Source organism: Brachionichthys hirsutus, chromosome 8 (genome assembly GCF_040956055.1).
Source record: "Brachionichthys hirsutus isolate HB-005 chromosome 8, CSIRO-AGI_Bhir_v1, whole genome shotgun sequence".
NCBI lineage: Eukaryota > Metazoa > Chordata > Actinopteri > Lophiiformes > Brachionichthyidae > Brachionichthys > Brachionichthys hirsutus.
This window is the reverse complement of record NC_090904.1, coordinates 12,692,185-12,713,381: the sequence shown is the minus strand read 5'-3', so window position 1 is coordinate 12,713,381 and position 21,197 is coordinate 12,692,185. Positions and strand designations below refer to the sequence as shown.

Genomic DNA, 21,197 nt, shown 5'->3' with positions numbered 1-21,197 from the left:
TCATAAAATACCCCATGACTGCAGCTCCTGCAGCCCCCCCCCCGACCCCTCGACCTTAATTAATCCCTATCTGCATGGCAGCATGTCCTTTCCAAGTGACACGTGAGGAATTAGACGCATGAGACTATGCATTTGTGCTCGGCTGCCCAATCTGAGACTGCTCTGACGGGTTTCATCAGAAGAGGCCGGGGGGGCAGCAGGTGCAACGTTTGCAGCATTTGATGCTTGTGAGCCGCCATGGGAAACAAGGACGTTCATGATGCCCTCACGACCCAGGATGTTTGGGATCGCGTGGGTTAAAGGGGGTTTCTCTGGAGCTGTCAGGAGCATGGATGTAAAAGATGAAGGGAATCTGTGAACTGACAATTGAAGTAAATTCCTATCAAATTCCATTGCGTTATCATCATGACCAGGGTGTGCTCGTTGTTCTTAAGCTGTGAAGAAACCTGGTCATGTGACATTTCTAAGGAGGTGCACACAGTTTTGAATACCAACCTCCCGCACGCACATATTATGTACAAAATACAGAGTGTTGTGTAAAAGTATTCTTTCTTTCTTTCTTTCAGCCGCCCTAGGTTACGCATCCCCATGACAACCGTATACACACACACACACACACACCGGGAGTTTACTTCCACAGGGAAACTGAGATTTCCTAATCTACGTTTGCTTTACGTCGTTCGAGGTTTTACACCGCGAATTTTGGAGTTAAGGTACGTCGCACACTTTGTTTTATCAGTTTGTGACGTTAAACATGCACCTTTTGATTCACGGGATATTTTCAGCTAAGTTATTTGACGATATAAACCGATCGAAAGTATTGGTTCCTTTAAATGTCGTTCATAACAGTCTACGATCGCTCATTAATTAGCTTAACCAATCATTTTATAGCCTGTATTTATCTTATAGTATGTTATTTTACAGCCTTTGAGCAACGTCATAAATTATCTAAACAAGTTACACGCATACCTTATACTGTCTGAATAATTTTATTCTATTTGTACACTTATAAATGCTTTTATTCTGATAAAGTAGAAGATGAAAAGAAGAAGATATTTATCTGCGTCTGGTCCGACGTCGCCGCCTCCTCCCTGCGAACCTCCAGATCACAAGCCTTCGTTAGAGCACCAGGTAAAAGTTCATCTTGGCGTCCTTGCAAAAATAACAAGCTTCTATTATGCTCTGATCAAGAGATGCGATAAGACCCGCCTACTGTCCATTGATTAGTCTTGTGCAGTGGGACCAGAGACCCAGCAGAGGTCACAGGGTCAACCCGTCCCCGGCGTCGGCCGTCTCAACACGACAAACAGTGAGAGTCCACCTCAGGGCAAGTTCACGTCATTCGGGCCTTTGAGGTTGTGGCACATTTTAAAGAGGAGCTCATCAAACTAAAATAAGGGATGCGCTTGTTTGTTGTTTGCCGTGCTCTACCCAGGTACAACTTCAAAGGCTTCGCCGGATCAGCCCGAGCTTATGGGAAATAGCCGTCCTGGAAGCTCCTTAGGCGAGTCACAGACCTCCTCCTTCTGGCGGGCTGGATGCACGCCCAAGATCCAGATGCCGTACCAAACAATTCCGGGTCAGATCCCTCGCAAGCTAGCGATAGAGAGGTGTGTACTATTTATGTGCGTCGTGTATGGAAGTAGACCATTTTTACTGCCACGCAGTACATAGCTCGCGTTTTTGTATTGCCTTTGTACATTTAGAATTGTTCTGATACTGTTCGATGTTGTTTCCCTCCAGACGTAGAAGAGAATACCTCCTGCTGAACTTTGAGCAGCTCCTGGCAGAAAAAGGCGTTGACTCTGACCTCCTCACGCCAAGATGTCGCAGCGATGAGCTGGCAGCCACGCCGGACATTCCTGTCTCACCCTATCTCCCCTTGGAGGTGACGACTGTGTTTTCTTCTGCAGTATTTGGCTTCACCAGTTACCATTACATCCTGTGTAGTGGCTCTCAGCTCTCAGTAATGTGCTGGTTTTTTTTCACTCCGTAGATATTTGACAATGAGGACTATGACTGCAGGACACCAGAAGACTGGCTCGCCCTGGGCAACGACGAGCAGTCACCCAACCGAAAACCAATTCCTGCCAAAGCGCTGCTACCCACAGGTGACAATGTGCAACGTGCAAACACGAGACGGATATCATCTCAAATCTTTTGATGGTTACTGGTTTATCTCTCGATTGAAGATGACCCAGAAAGCTCCCCCTTAAAGTACAGCTGGCGTTTAGTTGATGTCCTTGACTATAGTAGAGGGAAAGGCCAGTACCTGGTGCAAAAGCATCGGCCAAACATCAAACGAGAAGATGCCGTTCGCAGCCGAGAACACAAAAGGGGCAAGTTTTGCACCTTTCCGCTTTAATGAGCAATATTTTGCAATATATCACGATATTTTATGAACGCATTCACCCTCTTGTTGTCATGTGCCTCGTCTTGTATGCTCACAATCTCCTTGACGGCGTAGAAGGGAGGATGCTGGCCGGCACCGAGCACTGGGTCCCCAGGATCCGATTGTTGTTCAGTGCGGAGGATCCTCGCGTCTTCGTCCAACGGGTCCAGTTTGCCCTGCGCTTGAGGGAGGACACAGAAGCTCAGATTTTCTATCACTTGTCTGTGGACCGCATGCCCATAGCGAAGGGAACACCATCGCTCGATGGCGTCCGACTCCAGAGCATCAGAAGACGCGCCGTCTCAGCTCCTGGGCTCAGGCTGAACATGTGAGGGATGCTGGTGTCGCGCCAACGCCTTCATTTTCTACTTTTCTGCATTACCTACTTTATATATATATATATTACAATACGTGTGCAGCCTGGAGAAGTGTATAGACGACCTGGAGAAAGAAATCAAACTGGAGTTCGCCCGTACTATGAACAGCGTTATCTTTGACAAAGTGGTGATGAACCATCCGGACGAGTTTTCCCACATCACCCTGCCACCTCCACATGTGCCGCTAAAAGGTGAGCTCCTCAGCCCCCCCGGAGGAGCCTGCTACTTCCTGGCTTTCACCTTCGCTGTCGAACCGGAGTCCTCCTTTATCTCCGCACAGGATGCTTTCCCGTTCCTCACCTGGACTACAAGAAGAACCAAGCTGCTTTCGTCTTCCGTTCCCTGCTGACAAAGCCAGAAGTGATCTGCGTTCTGTCTGAAGTGTGGTCCGAGTGCAACAAGGTGGCGACCATGAGACTGTTCAACGTCACCTTCGTCAAACCTCTCACGCTGGACAAGTTTGGAGACATGCAGTCACAAGTGCATACTCAGGTATTGCAGTATTTTGTTAGCCTTTCTTTTGCCGATTATATTAAAATAGGGCTAAATAAGGACCTAAAAAGATGGGCGCCTGTGATTTCGTATTTGGAGAAGTAATAACAATTCTTGCTTTTGTCTTTTGTTTTCTTTAGTTCCCTTTATCAGGATACTTGCTATTTCTTTCTAATTGTGACCATTAATATTTCAAGTTTGCAAATGATGTATATGTGCAATAATGTCAAGGAATGTTTTGTTTTAATAGAGAGTAAAAAAAAAAAAAAAAAATAGCGTTCATGTCTTTTACCAGGAGGATGACGAGACTAAAGGAGGTGATAGAATTTCAAGTCAATAAAGAATCATCAAATCTTTTGTGCCTTTTCCAGATAGGCCTGTTTCTCAGGGAGACGTGGGTGGTCGCGCTGAGCAACAGCATCCGCTCCAACCTGGCGAGTATCGGCAAGGGCGCGTACAACGTGAATCAGTCCTCCTGGGAGATGTACAAGAGCTCCAAGATGTCCCGGCTGATGACGCAGGTGCGCTTCAAGCTGCAGGACTCGCTGCGCTTCCTCGTGCGAGACTCCCTCATCAGCCTGACTCGGCTGCTGCTGGACGCCTGCGACAGTCTGCTGAGTTGCCCTCAAGATCTGGTCTGGGGCAACAACCTCACCGCCAGCCCGTACAAGTAGGACGGCTTACTCATTATGAGCACGGATTCACGTTTATATATAACATTTTCACACGTTTGTGCTCAATTGCATCTGTATTATAATATTCCTATAGTTAGTTCTGCTACTACTGTACTTTCAACTTGTCCCGTCCGGGGTCGCCACAGCAACCCAACCTTCTCCACTTCACCCTGTCCTTTGCATCGTCCTCCCCAACACCAGCCACTCTCATGTCCTCCCTCACTCTGTCCATGTCTCTTCTCCTGGGTCGACCTCTAGTCCTGTTCCCTGGCAGTTCCATCCTCAGCATCCTTCTACAGATATAGTCCCTGTCTCTCTGAAAATGTCCAAACCATCAATGTCTGTCCTCTCTGACCTTGTCTCCAAAACGTCTTACCTTCACTGTCCCTCTTATTGTCTCATTTCTAATCCTATCCAACCTGGTCACTCCCAAGGAGAACCTCAGCATCTTCATCTCCTCCACTTCTAGCTCCGCCTCCTGTCTTTTCCTCAGAGCCTGCACTGTCTCTCAGCCGTCCATCATGGCTGTCCTCACCACTGTCTCTAAGCCGTCCATCATGGCTGTCCTCACCACTGTCTTGTAGACCTTTCCCTTCATCCTCGCTGGCACTCTCCTATCACAGAGCACACCTGATACTTTCCTCCACCCGGTCCAGCCTGCCTGCACACGATTCTTCACCTCCTTTCCACATTCTCTCCATCACCCTGCACTGATGGTACCTGAAGTCCTCTCCCTTCTTCCCTTCTATTCCTTGTCCTATGGTTAGTTCTACATGATAATATATGATTGTGTGTCATTAACCATTACTTTACTGAATAGTATTCTCCATCATTAGGCCTAAAAGGAACCCTCTGTTCCAAGTGGACTTGGTTCTGGATCGGACCGGCGTCCATTACAGCACTCCTCTGGAGAATTTTCCGACAACTGTCGTTGACCTGTTTGATAAAGGCATTCTGGCCACATACAACATACTGCAGCTTGATAAGGTAAATTACAACCTGCTAAAACCTGATTCACTGTGCATCAGAGCGTTTCTCAAGAGCAGTATCATTTTTTTAAGCTATTGATTACATGTCAAGAGGTGTTTTATTTTTTTAACAGCGAATTTTAGTTTTATAAGATATAAGATTAGTATGCATGCGTCACATTGTCTTTATACGATTGTTTTTCTAAACTCAAAATTGCTGTGCTTGCACTATTATAACAAGATGCATGCACTCTACTAAACCAGAAGCCCTGTTCTGTGACACACACACACAACTTCTGTCTTGCAACAGCTTGTGATGCATAAATTGTTTATCGGAGACAATCCGCTGCTCGAGTCGGTGAATTTGTGGGAACCAGAAGTAAATGAGCTGAGAGAGAAGGTCCGAAATGCTCTGCTGCAAGCAGCAATCCCTCTCAGGGCTTACGCTGCTGCATATGAAAAACACTTAGAGCTGAACAACTTGGACGTTGAAGTCCTTCTCAAGTAAGTTGTCCGAAAACTATACTAAACTATATCAAACTAGTGAAATGACAGATTTAACGTCCAGCACGTTTAATTCATGAGACAGAACTGTTCTCTCTTCTCTGCTAGTTCTCATACACATGCAGAACCGACATTCCAAGAAGTGAAGGAAGTGGTGGAACATTATCGCAAAGAAGTGGAGGTTCTCCAGCACTCCTTGCCGTCCTCCATCGTCATCGGTCTGTTCATCGTCCGGGTGGAACCTGTGCGTCTGGCGCTGTCTAAAAAGATGAAGGCTGTTGCTAAAGCGATGTTGGACAACTTTGTTCTGAAGCTGCGAAAGCAGGTTGACGATGTAAGTCATTTTTTTTAGAGCGTTTCAAACAGAATTTTGATGCAAACCTTTCCCCCAAGGCTAATTTTTTCATTTTCTATATTTTTAATAGGCATGTGAAGAGTGCGATGCGATAAGCAGAAGGCTACGTGAGCGGCCCAACAGCATTGAGGAACTGACGGAACTGAGGAACTGGATGAAGCAAATCCCAGAAGAGGTCAAGAGTTATAAGGTGCAAATGCCAGAAATGGGGATTTCTTTTATGTGTCATATAAAGGGTTAATTTGCCAATAAACGTGACCCTTTTTAAAAAACAATCTTTCCACAACAGGAGCGTATTGGTAAGACCCTGTCGGACTATGACCGAACGGAGGACTTTTGCTTCTGTCTCTCAAATGAGGATGTGAAAAGAAAGTAAGTGCCAAATAAATTCTCTAATTCTCTTGCTAATGAACATTACTCTGAAATCGTATTTTTTTTACCGTCACGTGACGTATTTATATGGCTCTGCGTACATGTATCCTGATCGCCGCAGTGATCTGTCTCTGCAGGAGGATCGCCGTCGAATGGCCTCAAAGGATAACCAATCAGATGTTAGCGGTAGCCGTCCAGCATGCGGAGGATGCCGAGCGCTTCCGTAAGATCCACCTGGTCGGCCAGAACGACTTCGAGGATGACCTCGACTCTTTGCAGGTCAGCTGAGCGGACTAGTTTTTTTTTTTTTTTTTTCTGATTCATTCCAGTTTGATTGTTTGCGACCATCACGGTTCACAGTTATTCAGAGGTCTCCTTCTCCTCACCCCCGCCTGTCGTAGATGCTGGTTGCTGGGCTTGCGGGACACGGAGACATCGATCGTGCCCACGAGGTTGTCAATGAGATGAGGCGCACGAACAAGCAGCTCAAGGACTGCCAGGCGATGGCCGAAAACGTGAACGGGCGGGAACGCCTGTTTGGGCTTCCTGCTACTAATGTCAGTGAAGTCGAGCGGTGGATATTTCGTCATTCCACGACACAGATTGTTTCCCCTCAGGTGAACAGAAGGGAAATGTGCATTGCAGTATGATCGTCTGCAGAAGCTGGTGAAGGACTTCCAGCCTTTTAAAGACCTGTGGACCACGACCTCTGATTGGCTACGATGGCAGGAGAGCTGGCTGGCTGACCCACTGTCCTCCATCGACCCCGAGCAACTTGAGCGCAACGTCGCAGACTCCCACAGGACAATTCAGAAATGTGTCCAACAATTCAAGGGCATTCCTGGTCGGGAGAACTTTTATCGCCATCCAAAGATGGCGTCCAAACAAAAGCCAGATTTTTGTCTCACACAATGTGTGTCTCCTTTGTCTCACACAACGCTAGGGTGCCAGATGGTGGCGACTGCCATCCACAGCAAGGTCGAGAACTTCCTTCCATACGTCCCTCTGATTCGGGGATTGAGGAACCCAGGGATGAGGAGCCGCCACTGGGAGATGCTTTCAGAAGTCGTTCAGATAAGAATCAAGCCCCAAACCAGCCTGACCCTCTCTCGCTGCGTCGAGCTTGGACTACAGAACCACGTGAAAGAGATCGCTCGTGTTGCTGAGACGGCGGAGAAAGAGCACGCCATTGAACAGGTAGCTCTGCAGCAGGACTCTGCGGGACTAGTATGTCCTCCGCTCCGTTGTCAAAGGAATGGAAGATGTGTCGTATTCTGATGCATTTACACACATCGTCACTCAGGCCCTGGAAAGGATGGAGCGAGATTGGTCGACAGTTTCTTTTGACGTGTTGCCCTACAAGGAAACCGGCAACTACGTCTTAAAGAGCCCAGACAAAGTGTCCCAGCTGCTGGACGACCACATCGTCACGATGCAGGGCTTGTCTTCGTCTCCCTTCATGAGACACTTTGAGGATCGCGTCGATACCTGGCAGAGCAAGCTCACGCTGACTCAAGTAAGGCCTTGTTACCCTCGCCGAAGCGGAGGCGAGGGTATTGCAATTGGGTGCGTTTGTCTATATGTTTGTCTGTCTGTCTGTCTGTTTGTTTGTTTGTCTGTTTGTCTGTCCGAGCGCATAACGCAAAAACTAGTAAGCCAATCGACTTGAAATTTTTACACAAGCAAGGTTCTGTCCGTGGCTCGGTCCTCCCCGAGAATGGCGTTGATCCGGATCTGGATCCAGATTCTAGAATTATTTTTACATCTGGAATTGTGCCTGTGCTGTAAACTGCCACTTTAAGAGGGAGGGACACGAATGGCATGATGGGAAAAAGAGTCCAGAAGGAGTCTTGTAGTACTTTCCGGAGCAACAAGCTAGAGCAGGTTTGGCCCCTCTGATCCGGAAGCCCTGTTTACTGTCTCACAAGATCGAATAGTTTATTGGAGGCGGGGTCTGCAGTCTCTGATTGTTGTTTTCTAGTTTCCTCTGTGATCATCACCGGTGGCTAAAGTCATGCTGCCGCCCTCTGCTGGTGCCTGCAGGAGGTGCTGGGGGAGTGGTTGACCTGCCAGCGCGCTTGGCTTTACTTGGAGCCCATCTTCAACTCTGTGGACATCAAGCAGCAGCTGCCTGTGGAAGGACAGAGATACCAGAGCATGGAGAGAAGATGGAAGCTGATCATGAAAAGAGCCTTGAATAATCAAAAGGTCAGAGGTCAGCTGCCACGACGCGTTGTTGGGGGGACAAGGAGCTTTGTGATGGTGATGGCGTCGGTGTGCGTTTATGCCTGTTCCTCCAGGTGATTGAATTATGCTCAGATGCTTTTCTACTACACAAACTGAAAGAGTGCAACACACTCTTGGAGCAGGCGCGGAAGGGTCTCAGTGAATACCTGGAGAGAAAGCGAGGGTGTTTCCCCAGGTAGGCCGGAAGTGTCCTGAAATTCCCTCTCAGTTCAAATCGATCAAGCTTTTTATTCCATGCACGAACTGTCTTTGCTCACAATAAACGAGAAGGAAATTGTAAAACCTTTGTAAAATGAAACGTTATTGAACATTTGAATCATAACACACATTCAACTGTACGTTTGTCCATAGGTTTTACTTCATGTCAGACGATGAGGTCATGGCCATTATGTCCCAGAGCAAAGATCCCGCTGCTCTGCAGCCACACTTGCGAAAATGCTTCGAGAACATCGCGCAGGTTCGTTCAAGGATGTCGTTTCTTCACGGCTGCCTTTTTTTTTTTCAAGAAGTATCAGGTAACAGGCATCTCAGGTGAAAGTGAGACTTCTCATGGTTCTCAGCTTCAGTTCCAGTCAGATCTGCAGATCACACACATGCGCTCTGATGAAGAGGAGGAGGTGAAGTTGCTCCCTCCAGTGTGGCCGACTGGAAACGCGGAGGACTGGCTCAGGGACGTAGAGACATCGATGAAGGCCACATTGAGGGATAACATCGGCCGCTCCCTCAGAGTCTACCCGGAGGTCTGTGACGTTATCTTTTCTCTCGTATCACTTGTTTGCACCATTTCATGGGGATCACCTCGAGTTGTGTTGTCTCTTGACCCCCCCCCCCTCCCACAGCAACCTCGTAGCGAGTGGGTGTTATCGTGGCCTGGCCAAGTGGTGCTCGCTGGCTGCCAAGTCTTCTGGACCGCTGCCGTGTCTGAGGCCTTGGAGCAGGGAGACTTGAGCAGACGCCTTTATCCTCTTCTACAGACACAAGTAAGAGTTTGTCCAATATTTATGTTAAATAATAAATGTCCATATTACTACAAATATATATAGAACTGTGCGCGATGCAGCCAGTGGTGTCTTAAGATTCATGCATTTTCCCTCCGGTGCCTGAAGCTGGGTGATTCGGTGCAGCTGCTGCTGAGGGGACGTTTGTCCAACGTCCAGCGAGCTGTGCTGTCTGCCCTTATTGTCCTAGACGTCCACGCTAAGGATGTTGCAGCCAGGCTGGTGGAGCAGGAGGTGTCGAGCGTCAATGACTTCGAGTGGATCAGCCAACTCCGGTGTGTTTGTTGTTTTGTTGTTGTTATTGCTGTGAACCTTCACTTGCTGCAGATGGAGCTTAACGCTGATCCGATGCTGTTTGTAGATATTACTGGGAAAACGACGACTTGTGCATCCGTTCATTGAATGCAACGTTTCCGTACGGATACGAGTACCTCGGTAACTCCGGACGTTTAGTCATCACCCCGCTCACTGAAAGGTAATTAAAGTTCAACTCTGTTGTCCGGGGAAAGTTTTTACACTCTGCTCTTTTGAATACAAAACGGCCTCACTCTTTCAGATGCTACCTGACCCTAGCAGGAGCGCTGAACCTGAAGCTTGGAGGGGCTCCTTCAGGCCCAACCGGGACAGGAAAGACAGAAACCATTCGAGATCTGGGAAAAGCTCTGGCCGTCCAAACTGTTATTTTCAACTGCTCCAATCAGCTTCATTTCTTAGCTGTAGGAAAGATTCTCAGAGGACTGGCCAGGTGAGCGGTCGCTGGTGAAGCATGGTCGAATGTCAGGAATTACAGGCCTTTCGTCAAATCGCATGTTACATTTTTGCAGCTCTGGCGCCTGGGTATGCTTTGATGAATTTAATCGCATTGATGTGGAAGTGATGTCTGTGGCCGCACAACAAATCAGGACAATACAAAGAGCCCAGCAGCAACAGGTGAGAAACTAGAAGTTCATGTGTGTAGGTATGTACTTACCTGCAGAGTACTACCTGGAGTTGGAAAAAGTACCTTGGAGAAATATTAGTATTTCCAAAACCTCATGTTTCCAGCTTACAAAATTTGAAAGGCAGAATAATGTATTACAAAAACATATTTGTTACCAGAAACAGATGATTGTGGTAATTTTTGGTGATGATCCAGAAGAGATCCTTACGGTGGCCCTGAAGTGCAAAACACAACAACAAATCGTAGCGCACACAATAAAGAAGGAATCGCGCAAACAAGAAAAAAACACGCACACAAATAAGAAATCACGCAAACAAGAAAAAACACACACAAATAAGAAATCACGCAAACAAGAATAGAAAACACACAAACAAGAATGGAAATCACACAAACAAGAAATGAAATCACGCAAACAAAAAATGAAATCACGCAAACAAGAAATGAAATCACGCAAACAAGAATACAAAACACGCAAACAAGAATCGAAATCACGCAAACAAGAAATGAAATCACGCAAACAAGAAAAAAACACGCACACAAATAAGAAATCACGCAAACAAGAAAAAACACACACAAATAAGAAATCACGCAAACAAGAATAGAAAACACACAAACAAGAATGGAAATCACACAAACAAGAAATGAAATCACGCAAACAAAAAATGAAATCACGCAAACAAGAAATGAAATCACGCAAACAAGAATACAAAACACGCAAACAAGAATCGAAATCACGCAAACAAGAAATGAAATCACGCAAACAAGAATACAAAACACGCAAACAAGAATCGAAATCACGCAAACAAGAAATGAAATCACGCAAACAAGAAATGAAATCACGCAAACAAGAATAGAAATCACGCAAACAAGAAATGAAATCACGCAAACAAGAAAACTCCAAACCGGAAATGCTGAATATCGGACATGCAGAGGTCCGGATGCTGATTGCTGAGAAAGTTCATTTGTAATTATGGCTGCCACCGAAGACATTATCAGGAATTATTTTGATGCGGGACACACTTATGATGCAATAGTTGACATGCGGTTGGTTCATTGTCCAGAATCCCTTGAAGTCTCTTGCCGCAACCACTGCAATAGTTCGGCCGTTCTTCTTCGGGTAACTTTTTACCACAATGACGGCAAAACATATTTTTGTATCTCACGCTGTTCTCTTACCTACTACTCAATTGCTACTCATTGCCGCTCAATTACGGGAAACCTGTAGCGAAAGTCAGAATGATTGACAGTGCTTCTGTCCAATCAGCAACCAGAACCCTTATGTCCGATATTTAGCATTTCCGGTTTGGACTTGTCCGATATTTAGCATTTCCGGTTTGGAGCTTTCTTGTTTGCGTGATTTCGATTCTTGTTTGTGTGTTTTGTATTCTTGTTTGCGTGATTTCGATTCTTGTTTGTGTGTTTTGTATTCTTGTTTGCGCGATTCCTTATTTGTGTGTGTGTTTTTTTCTTGTTTGCGCGATTTCTTATTTGTGTGTGTGTTTTTTTCTTGTTTGCGCGATTCCTTATTTGTGTGTGTGTTTTTTTCTTGTTTGCGCGATTTCTTATTTGTGTGTGTGTTTTTTTCTTGTTTGCGCGATTCCTTATTTGTGTGTGTGTTTTTTTCTTGTTTGCGCGATTTCTTATTTGTGTGTGTGTTTTTTTCTTGTTTGCGCGATTCCTTATTTGTGTGTGTGTTTTTTTCTTGTTTGCGCGATTCCTTATTTGTGTGTGTGTTTTTTTCTTGTTTGCGCGATTCCTTATTTGTGTGTGTGTTTTTTTCTTGTTTGCGCGATTCCTTATTTGTGCGTGTGTTTTTTTCTTGTTTGCGCGATTCCTTCTTTATTGTGTGCAATACGATTTGTTGTTGTGATTTGCACTTCAGGGCCACCGTAGATCCTGGATTCTGGATCACTTTGAAATCTTTGTAAAACACTGGAATAAATGGACCTTCAAAATGTGTTCCTCAATATCTCGGATGATTATCTACAAACACACACACACACACACACACAGTCAGCCATTACTGAAAGTGTACTTATTTGTGTATAACTTCTAAACTAATAATGATATCTATGCGAATCCAATTTCTCAAAGGTTTGTTTTAATGGTTAAGGAATCTAAAAATATAGATAAAATAAATGTAGGACCAACTGGCTTGAAGCAGCAACGTAATACAATTTAGAGGATCTCTAGGATCTCATAATTGTGCCTGGTGTGTTTCAGGCAGAGCGGTTTGTGTTTGATGGGACAGACATCCCTCTCGTCTCTTCTTGCGCTGTGTTCATGACTACGGACCCGGGTTCTGCTGGATGCACCGAAATCCCCGACAATCTCAAGGTTTGGAATAATGATTGAATTTGAAGCAACTGTAACACTGAGGATGAGCCGAATGACATCCTGTCGCCTGCAGGCCTTGTTTCGTCCCGTGGCCATGATGGCGCCTGACTTTGCTGCGATCGCTGAGATCTCCTTGCTCTCGTCTGGCTTCATCGATGCTAAACTCCTCTCCCGGAAGATCGCCACCGCTTTCAAGCTCTCCTCTGAGCTGCTCAGTTTTCAGGTACGACCTGTAAGCTGCCTTAGAAAAGTAAAAGTGCAGTATCTTAAAAAAAAAAAAATAAGAAATACCTGAGAAAAAAACCGCTTTGTGTATTTTTCTTTTAAACAATTTGAAAAATGCAGCAGTAGAGCAACAAAGAGAGTGTTTTTATAGACTAGATGAATAACAAAGGTGTAAATGAGTTTTCCTCTTCTCTCTGTGAAGGATCATTATGATTTTGGCATGAGAGCTGTGAAGACTGTGATCACAGCTGCTGGAAACCTGAAGAGAGAAAGCCCTGGCATGACAGAGGTAACTAATGCTATTTATGTCGTCAGGAAACAATGGCTCGCATTCCGGATAGAGTCCAAAGTGATTATTGATCGATGCCGCTGTCTCCCAGGAGTTGATCTGCGTGCGGGCCATTCAAGATGTCAGCGTTCCAAAGTTTCTACAGGACGACCTGCTGCTCTTCAACAGTATCATATCAGATCTTTTCCCCAACACGAAGCGGGAGCCGATCAACGACGCCACACTGGACGAGTCCATCCGCCACGTCTGCGGCGAGAAGAACCTCAAAGACGTGGCCGGTCAGTGTTTCTGGGAACACATGCCCACATTGTGAGGATGAGTTGCTGATGGCGCCGCGTTGCTTGCAGGGTTCGTTAGTAAGTGCGTCCAGCTGTATGAAACCATTGCGTTGAGACGCGGCGTGATATTGGCGGGAGCCTCTGGATCAGGTAAAACCAAGGTGAGTCTTTATTCGCTGTGTCGGTGATTTGGTGATTTCTGCTTTGCGCCGCTTGCCGGTGTTTCAGTTGAACTGTTGTGCGTCAGTGCTACGAGGTTCTGGCTGCAGCGTTAACGGCTCTGGAGGGTCAGCCATCCGCCAGCGGCGGCGTGCATGCAGCGGTTCAGATACGCGTCGTCAATCCCAAGTCTGTCACGGCGGGGCAGCTGCACGGGGAGTGGGACCCGCTCACAAAGGAGTGGTGGGTGACTCTTTGTTTTATAAGAGCGACCGCCTTTTACTCCATTCAGGCACGCTGCCTCTCTCTCTCTGACCTTTTAGGATGGATGGCATCCTCTCATCCCTCATCCGAGGAGGCGCCGCGTCCGCGGACAAAGAGGAAAAGTGGTACATATGTGACGGGCCGGCGGATTCTCTGTGGGCCGAGAACATGAACGCTGCATTTGACGACAACAAGAAGCTGTGCCTGGGCTCCGGGGAAATGATCAAACTCACTGACGTAAGGCTGAGTGTTCAGTTTTTGTCCCCGTGCCGTCTTCTCCGCGTGCGCATTCAGACACGTTGCGTCTTTCCTCCTGAAGGAGATGACCGTGATGCTGGAGGTGCAGGACTTGGCGGCGGCCTCGCCAGCCACAGTGTCTCGCTGCGGTGTGGTCTACCTGGAGCCCAGCATGCTGGGCCTCGCCCCGCTCACGGAGTGTTGGCTTAAACGGCTCCCTGAACCCCTGAAGCCACACGCGGAGCAGTTTGAATCCCTGTTTGCCAGGTTCCTGCAGGACTCCATCACGTTTGTTCACGCATCAGTCACCGAGGTCATCACATCCCTGGACAGCAATCTTACCCGGAGTCTCCTTAAACTTATGGACTGTTTCTTAAATCCCTTTTTCATCAAAGAGGTGGGCGAATCACGAATGAATATATTTGGACTTTGGTTAATATGTGGGTTGAAACAGTGAGAATAGCACTCACCGTTTTATTACGCAGAAGCTGTGGGTTTATTCGAGCAGCTGTTGGGTTTGATTCCCTCGTGAAACCTTTGTTGTCTTGTAGGGTAAGAGCTCAGCGCCACAGAAGACACTGGATCGTCTGAAGGAGCTGATTGAACCCTGGTTCTTCTTCTCTCTGGTGTGGAGCGTGGGCGGCACAGGAGACGCAGCCAGCTGTAAGCGCTTCAGTGCCTGGCTCAAGAGCAAGATGGCAGAAGAAAAGGTTGCAGCATCCTCTCTTCTGTAGCATCCAAAGTATCAAATGATCTCGAATTTACCTCATATTGTTAGATGATCTCTTACCAGCGGTGTGTTTTAACTGACTGTGTTTCAGATTCACCTGTGCTTCCCAGAGGAGGCCCTGGTGTACGACTACAGACTCGATGATGCAGGCATGACCGACTTTGAGGCTGTTGATGAAGAAGAAGAAGACAGAAAAGTATTTCATGCATCGTCCTGAGGATTTATCATGGAACCACCAGATGCCGTTTCCCGTTTCACTTACAATCATAGTTTCGCATGTGCTTCAGGTCCGGTGGGTCAGCTGGACGATCGATGTAAGAACTGTTTCAATCACCTCAAAGATAAACTATACGGACATCATGGTTCCCACAGCTGGCACAGTGAGAACCTCCTTCCTCGTGGATTTGCTTTTGACCAATCAGAAACCAGTGAGTCCATCGATTGTCGTTGAACTTTCCACCTCCGGGTCTTCAAGATTTCTGAAATGAATAAATGATTATTTACATTTAAATGCCGTGATTTCTGTGACGAAGCATTTTTACCGCCGGCACGCGTGATCTGCCGGTAGGTACTCTGTATCGGGCCGACCGGCGCAGGAAAGACCGTGACCCTATCAGACAAGCTTCTGAAGAACATGCCCTCTGAATACATCACACACTCCCTCGTGTTCTCTGGCCGCACCTCAGCCAATCACACTCAAGATTACATCGACAGTAAGCTCGAAAAAAGGTACGCTCGCTCTTCTGCATTGCAGTCTATCGCATTACGCATTATTTCCAACGCGACATGCTTGTTGCTCATTTCAATGATGCGTGCCAGATCCAAATCCCAGTTTGGACCGCCAATAAAAAAGCACTTCATCTTTTTCATCGATGATCTGAACATGCCCGTGTTGGAGACCGGGGGCGCCCAGCCTCCTATTGAACTGCTGAGGCAGTGGATGGACCACGGGGGCTGGTACGACAGGAAGCAGATCGGTGAGTTAAGATAACTGATACCGTTTTAACATGAAGGTTTGGGTTCTGCAGAAACAGTCCAGTCGATGAGCTTCTCTCTTCTTTTTCCGGGCCTTCTCCTCAGGGACATTCAAACAGATCGTGGACATCAATTTGATCTGTGCCATGGGGCCGCCAGGAGGAGGGGGCCGGAACCCCGTCACCCAGCGCTTCACACGCCACTTCAACATCCTGTCCCTCACTGAAATGGAGGACGCCAGCATGAAGAGGATTTTCTCCACCATTTTGGGCAGTTGGATGGGTGAGCGTGGAGGAACAGGTGGAGAAAATACGTTCTTCAGCATGTAAACATTACAAACCAGTTCTGACTGAATACTGATTCGCCGAAAGATGAAAGCATGAGCAACTCGAAAAGGACTCAGAGCGTGCAGACCTCCGCCAAGCTGCTCATTCCACTCCTAATAAGGATTTACACCATCCACACGGTGATCTGGATCATAATCAAAAGGTCATAGATTGTTCTTGGTGTCTTCATACGCCAACCATGAAAAGTAAAAGGGAATCAGAGTTGATGGGTATTTTTTGACTGATCTTTGAATCCATAAATGTGGTTTTCAATGTTAAAGTGTAATAATTTTTCCTGACGTTGATCTGGATCAGATCAAGAAGACATTTTGCATATTGGACCCCTTTATGGCTGTGATCAAATAAAATAAGAGCACAGAAAGCTAAAGTAGAGAAAGACGTCAGTGTTGTCATTTATAAAATCAGTTTGTTTTAAATGTATTGCTTCCTCCCTGCTGCCCATCATCAGGACCTGTGGCAGCTCTTCATCCGCTGAACGAGTCTCTGGTAGACGCCGCTATCCGAGTCTACTCTGCCACGACCTCCCAGCTCCTCCCAACGCCATCCAAGCCCCATTACACCTTCAACCTCAGGGACTTATCCAAGGTCTTCCAGGGCATCCTCATGGCTGAGCCTGAAGAGATCGAGGTAGCGAGCCAAAGGAATTAAATTAATCTGACAGAGAAACCTTTGTCTTTATGAAATGAGACTTTTGGGCTCAGCTGTGGTCTCTTGACCCGTCCATTAGGTTCTTACAAACAGCGATTCTGGATGAAGTGATGGCAATCTAAAAAAAAAGATCATCTGAAAATCCAACAAAGTTTTATTGCTGTGGTGATTTTAGGACCAACGGCAGCTGCTGCAGCTGTGGTACCATGAAAGTTGCCGGGTTTTCCAGGACCGCCTGGTGTGCGCCAAAGACAGGGACTGGTTCGGCAGACTCCTGAGAGACAGCGTTCAAGAGTTGGGCTGCAGCTTTGAGGAGGTTGTGCCCAGCCAGCCTGTTTTGTACGGAGATTTCATGACTCCTGGAGCCGACCGCAAAGTCTACAAGCTCATACAAGACAAAGACAAGGTGATTTTTCATGTTTTTTTTTTTTTTTATTGGAGGATCATTCCCCTAAAAACTTTATTAACCCCAAACTGTACCGTCTAGCTGATGAAAGTGATGGACGAATACATGGATGACTACAACCGGAACAGTTCCACCGAGATGAAGCTGGTGCTCTTCATGGAAGCCATTGAGCATGTGTGCCGTGTGGGCCGCGTCCTGCGCCAGCCCTGGGGCAACGCCCTGCTGCTGGGAGTGGGTGGAAGTGGGCGCCAGTCACTCACTAAGCTGGCCTCATTTATGTGAGAGACCCACACTTTGCACAATAACGCAAAGTGTTTTGTGTTATTACCTCCGCTAAGGAGGCCATGTTTTTTTCTGTCTGTCTGTCTGTCTGTTTGTCTATGTGCTCTACTCAGCTCAGGATGCGAGTGCGTCCACATTAAACCGACTGGGAACTACAGTCTGACTGAGTGGAGAGCGGATATTAAAAGCGTCTTGCTCACTGCTGGCCTTCAGGACAAGCAGATCACCTTTCTCTTTGTGGACACACAGGTAGTAAATATAGCACGCACAGCCCGGCGTCATCATCAGCTGCAGTGCTGTGTGCGCGGTGGTTTGATAACATCATTGGAATACTGCTCTACCCATATTTAGTCCATGTGCGTGAGAGCACCGACTAATATAATCTCTAATGAGCTCCATACCTTCATGTTAATCCCACAGATCAAGAGTGAGTCGTTCCTGGAGGACATCGCCATCATTTTGAGTTCTGGGGATGTTCCCAGCCTTTATGCAGCAGATGAGCAGGAGCGCATCCTGACAGCCATGAAGCCGGTGGTGCAAGCCCAGGGCCAGCAGCCGACTAAAGCCAACCTGATGGCTGCGTACCTCCAGAGGGTCCGCAGAAACGTCCACACTGTCCTCTGTATGAGGTTAATAACCGTGCATGGGTTTGCCTATCTATTTCTTCCTTTCTCCTACTCCCAACGGGCACCTTCATTTCCTCTTTTGCAGCCCTTTCGGTGAGGTGTTTCGTGCACGTCTGAGGCAGCTTCCCTCTCTAGTGACATGTTGCACCGTAGACTGGTTCCACGCCTGGCCAGAGGAGGCTCTGCAGGATGTGGCCACGTCATTTCTCAGTGGGCTGCCCGGCTTAGACGTCAGCCCCGCAGTCATGAAGGGACTGGTGAGGATGCTCCGTGTTTTTGTGTGACACAAAGGTTTGGAAAAATGAACAAATGTCGGTACACAAACAGAAAATGTGTCAAATCAGGACTTCCAACTTTCATTGAACGCAATCTCTTCCTAACCGCTTGCCTTTTCCAGACGCTGATGTGTGCAAGGATCCACCAGTTGGTAGCCTCGAAGTGTGAACAGTACCGGGCGGAGCTTTCTCGACACAACGGCGTCACGCTGAGGAGCTACGTGGAATTGCTCAAGAACTTCTCCGGTCTCAGTGAACGAAAGAAGCAACAGCTGTGCAGCGCTCAGCATCTCGTGAAGACTGGCCTGGATAAGGCACGCCCCTGCGGAAAAAAAGGAGCAGATCAGAGATCTCATGTGTAAAAAAAAAAAAGTTTACTTGCCATTTTAATGTGTGTGTCCCCTGCCATTCTTTGATCGTTTAGCTTTTAAGCACAGCAGAAGACCTGGGTAAGATGCAGGAGCAGCTGGAGGCGACGAAGCCGCTTGTGGAAGAAGCTGCTAAGGACACTGAAGCCTCTCTGGAATCCTTAGAGGTACTGCAGCCAAATCAGAGATGGAAACAACCTCCTCAGTGGGAGCAATGATTTGAGCTGCAGCTAATGACCAAATTTACACACATAAATGTTGACATTTCAGCAGGAGCTGTGTTTTTTGGGAAACATATGCATTTCATTGTCCATTAACTGAGTGTAATTTATTCAATACGCTATGTTAGATATTTGAGTTATGCATGCACGCTCACAATACACAGGTTGCACAAACACTCTTAGTTTCTTTATCTCTACATACTCTGAGGTAATCACACACATAGATTAATCACATATAAAGTATCACACATTGTAACTGATACACGATGGGAATAAGTTAGGGCCCTAACGGCCCATCCCAGGAGGAGGGTGTAAGCACCCCCTGGGAGGAGGGTGTTTTCATGCCCACAATAAAGATCACTGCCGTAGAACATTCGGGACTCTTCTACAGAGTCCCGCTTCCGCGTCTGTAGGAGAGTCCAGCGCTGTGTTTCCTTACCAGCTTTGTACTTACTGAAAACCTTCAGTAAACTTGATTCGTTTTATAATCCTGACTCATTATTGAATAAACACCTCCAACATGAGAGATAATAAAAGAACCGGGGAAAAAGGAGAAACCTAACAGCTGGTGCCGTGACCCGGATCTCAACGGAGGTGGCAGTTCCTGTGCTGGGCCAGGCAACATCTGTAATGCGCATCTAAAAGGTAAGCAGAAAACCTTTTGACTAAAGATTTCTGCCAGATGTTTGCCTGGTTCAACATGTGGGTCTGTATAAAGAGTGAAACTGTTTAAGAATGGTACCAGAGCTATAGGCATGTAAGGCATGTATTGTTGTTGCAAAAGCTGGAAAGGAACGGGGAATTAGATAACGCTGACCGGAGTGTTTGAGACAGCATCAATCCACACTGGTGATCTGTGTGCTATGAGCATTGATTCGTACTGGGTCAGTGTGCTATGTGATCTGTGTGCTATGAGCATTGATTAGTCCCGGTGATCTGTGTGCTATGAGCATTGATTCGTACTGGGTCAGTGTGCTATGTGATCTGTGTGCTATGAGCATTGATTAGTCCCGGTGATCTGTGTGCTATGAGCATTGATTCGTACTGGGTCAGTGTGCTATGTGATCTGTGTGCTATGAGCATTGATTAGTCCCGGTGATCCGTGCTATGAGCATTGATTCGTCCCGGATCTGACTCGTCCCGGTGATCTGCGTGCCTGGTGCATTGATCCGTCAAGGGGCATTGATCCATTAAGGGGCCTGTGATCTGTGTGCTGTAAGCATTGAAAACCAATAAAGGGTCTGATCTGTGTGCTGTAAGCATTGATCCACTGCTTTAAGCATTGATCCGCTAATGGTGCCTGTGATCTGTGTGCTGTAAGCATTGAACACCAATAAAGGGCCTGATCTGTGTGCTGTAAGCATTGATCCACTGCTTTAAGCATTGATCCGCTAATGGTGCCTGTGATCTGTGTGCTGTAAGCATTGAACACCAATAAAGGGCCTGATCTGTGTGCTGTAAGCATTGATCCACTGCTTTAAGCATTGATCCGCTAATGGTGCCTGTGATCTGTGTGCTGTAAGCATTGATCCCTTAAGGTGTGTGATCTGTGTGCTGGAGCGTCAAACACTTCGCAGGGTTTTAGGAAACAGTGGTCAGAACTGCCGTGTACTGAATACTGATAAGGAAAGCGCTATATAAATAAAAGGTGAAACGGTGATAAGGTGACCCCACTCCGCACAAAAAGAGAGCGTTTGAAGACGCGGTCTGTTCGCGGCCCGTGCAGGCAGCGTTGGCCAGTGGCGACGTCGTGCTGGTTGACGGCACGGTCCGGTTCAGCCGAAAACTGCACTGGATTGGGTGGCAGACCCCGTGCGAGACATAAACGGTCTGGTAAATGCCGGGAAAGGAAAGGGTCTCCTGGGAATCCCTCCAGACCAAGTTTCGGCCAGCTCACGTAATAAATTTAATCGGCTTTTAATCACACTGGACCATATGAGCGTCAGAAAAGGGTTTGGAGTCCCAGGTTCAGTGATTTAATTTGGACTGCTACACCGGAGAGCACAAAAAAGAGGACATAAAAGGGTTTTCTGTCTCCCTGGGCTTAGGTGAGCAAATAATTTGGCCTCACGAGCAAAAAGACCATATCCAGATGGGTCAATAGCAACAGGTCAAGATTCCTGGCTCTGGGGTGATTTTGGTAACCTTTGGTCTGAAAGCGTCACTAGGGGTTTTGAGTCCCGGGACCAAAAGGTGAGTGAGCTTAGATAA

At 47.0% G+C, this 21,197-nt stretch overlaps 1 protein-coding gene across 1 annotated transcript in view; it reads left to right on the top strand.

Moving 5' to 3' along the window:
• The window catches only part of LOC137898147 (dynein axonemal heavy chain 1-like), a 37,528-nt gene that overhangs the window by 1,945 nt on the left and 14,386 nt on the right, over positions 1-21,197 (top strand). Inside the window, 49 exon segments of the mRNA XM_068742145.1 lie at positions 1,505-1,610; positions 1,744-1,888; positions 1,997-2,124; positions 2,188-2,343; positions 2,475-2,720; positions 2,812-2,960; positions 3,050-3,261; positions 3,633-3,931; positions 4,772-4,922; positions 5,214-5,407; positions 5,516-5,741; positions 5,833-5,952; positions 6,052-6,134; positions 6,272-6,413; positions 6,536-6,691; positions 6,780-6,978; positions 7,078-7,331; positions 7,438-7,650; positions 8,178-8,342; positions 8,435-8,556; positions 8,733-8,838; positions 8,942-9,154; positions 9,221-9,361; positions 9,488-9,654; positions 9,741-9,854; positions 9,936-10,124; positions 10,204-10,309; positions 12,543-12,656; positions 12,730-12,879; positions 13,084-13,170; positions 13,262-13,448; positions 13,518-13,609; positions 13,696-13,850; positions 13,931-14,108; positions 14,191-14,505; positions 14,660-14,818; positions 14,930-15,034; positions 15,126-15,266; positions 15,407-15,567; positions 15,658-15,815; positions 15,919-16,095; positions 16,609-16,787; positions 16,984-17,214; positions 17,296-17,492; positions 17,610-17,745; positions 17,917-18,125; positions 18,208-18,379; positions 18,520-18,711; positions 18,822-18,932. Of these exon segments, the coding sequence (XP_068598246.1) occupies positions 1,505-1,610; positions 1,744-1,888; positions 1,997-2,124; positions 2,188-2,343; positions 2,475-2,720; positions 2,812-2,960; positions 3,050-3,261; positions 3,633-3,931; positions 4,772-4,922; positions 5,214-5,407; positions 5,516-5,741; positions 5,833-5,952; positions 6,052-6,134; positions 6,272-6,413; positions 6,536-6,691; positions 6,780-6,978; positions 7,078-7,331; positions 7,438-7,650; positions 8,178-8,342; positions 8,435-8,556; positions 8,733-8,838; positions 8,942-9,154; positions 9,221-9,361; positions 9,488-9,654; positions 9,741-9,854; positions 9,936-10,124; positions 10,204-10,309; positions 12,543-12,656; positions 12,730-12,879; positions 13,084-13,170; positions 13,262-13,448; positions 13,518-13,609; positions 13,696-13,850; positions 13,931-14,108; positions 14,191-14,505; positions 14,660-14,818; positions 14,930-15,034; positions 15,126-15,266; positions 15,407-15,567; positions 15,658-15,815; positions 15,919-16,095; positions 16,609-16,787; positions 16,984-17,214; positions 17,296-17,492; positions 17,610-17,745; positions 17,917-18,125; positions 18,208-18,379; positions 18,520-18,711; positions 18,822-18,932 (8,108 nt within the window).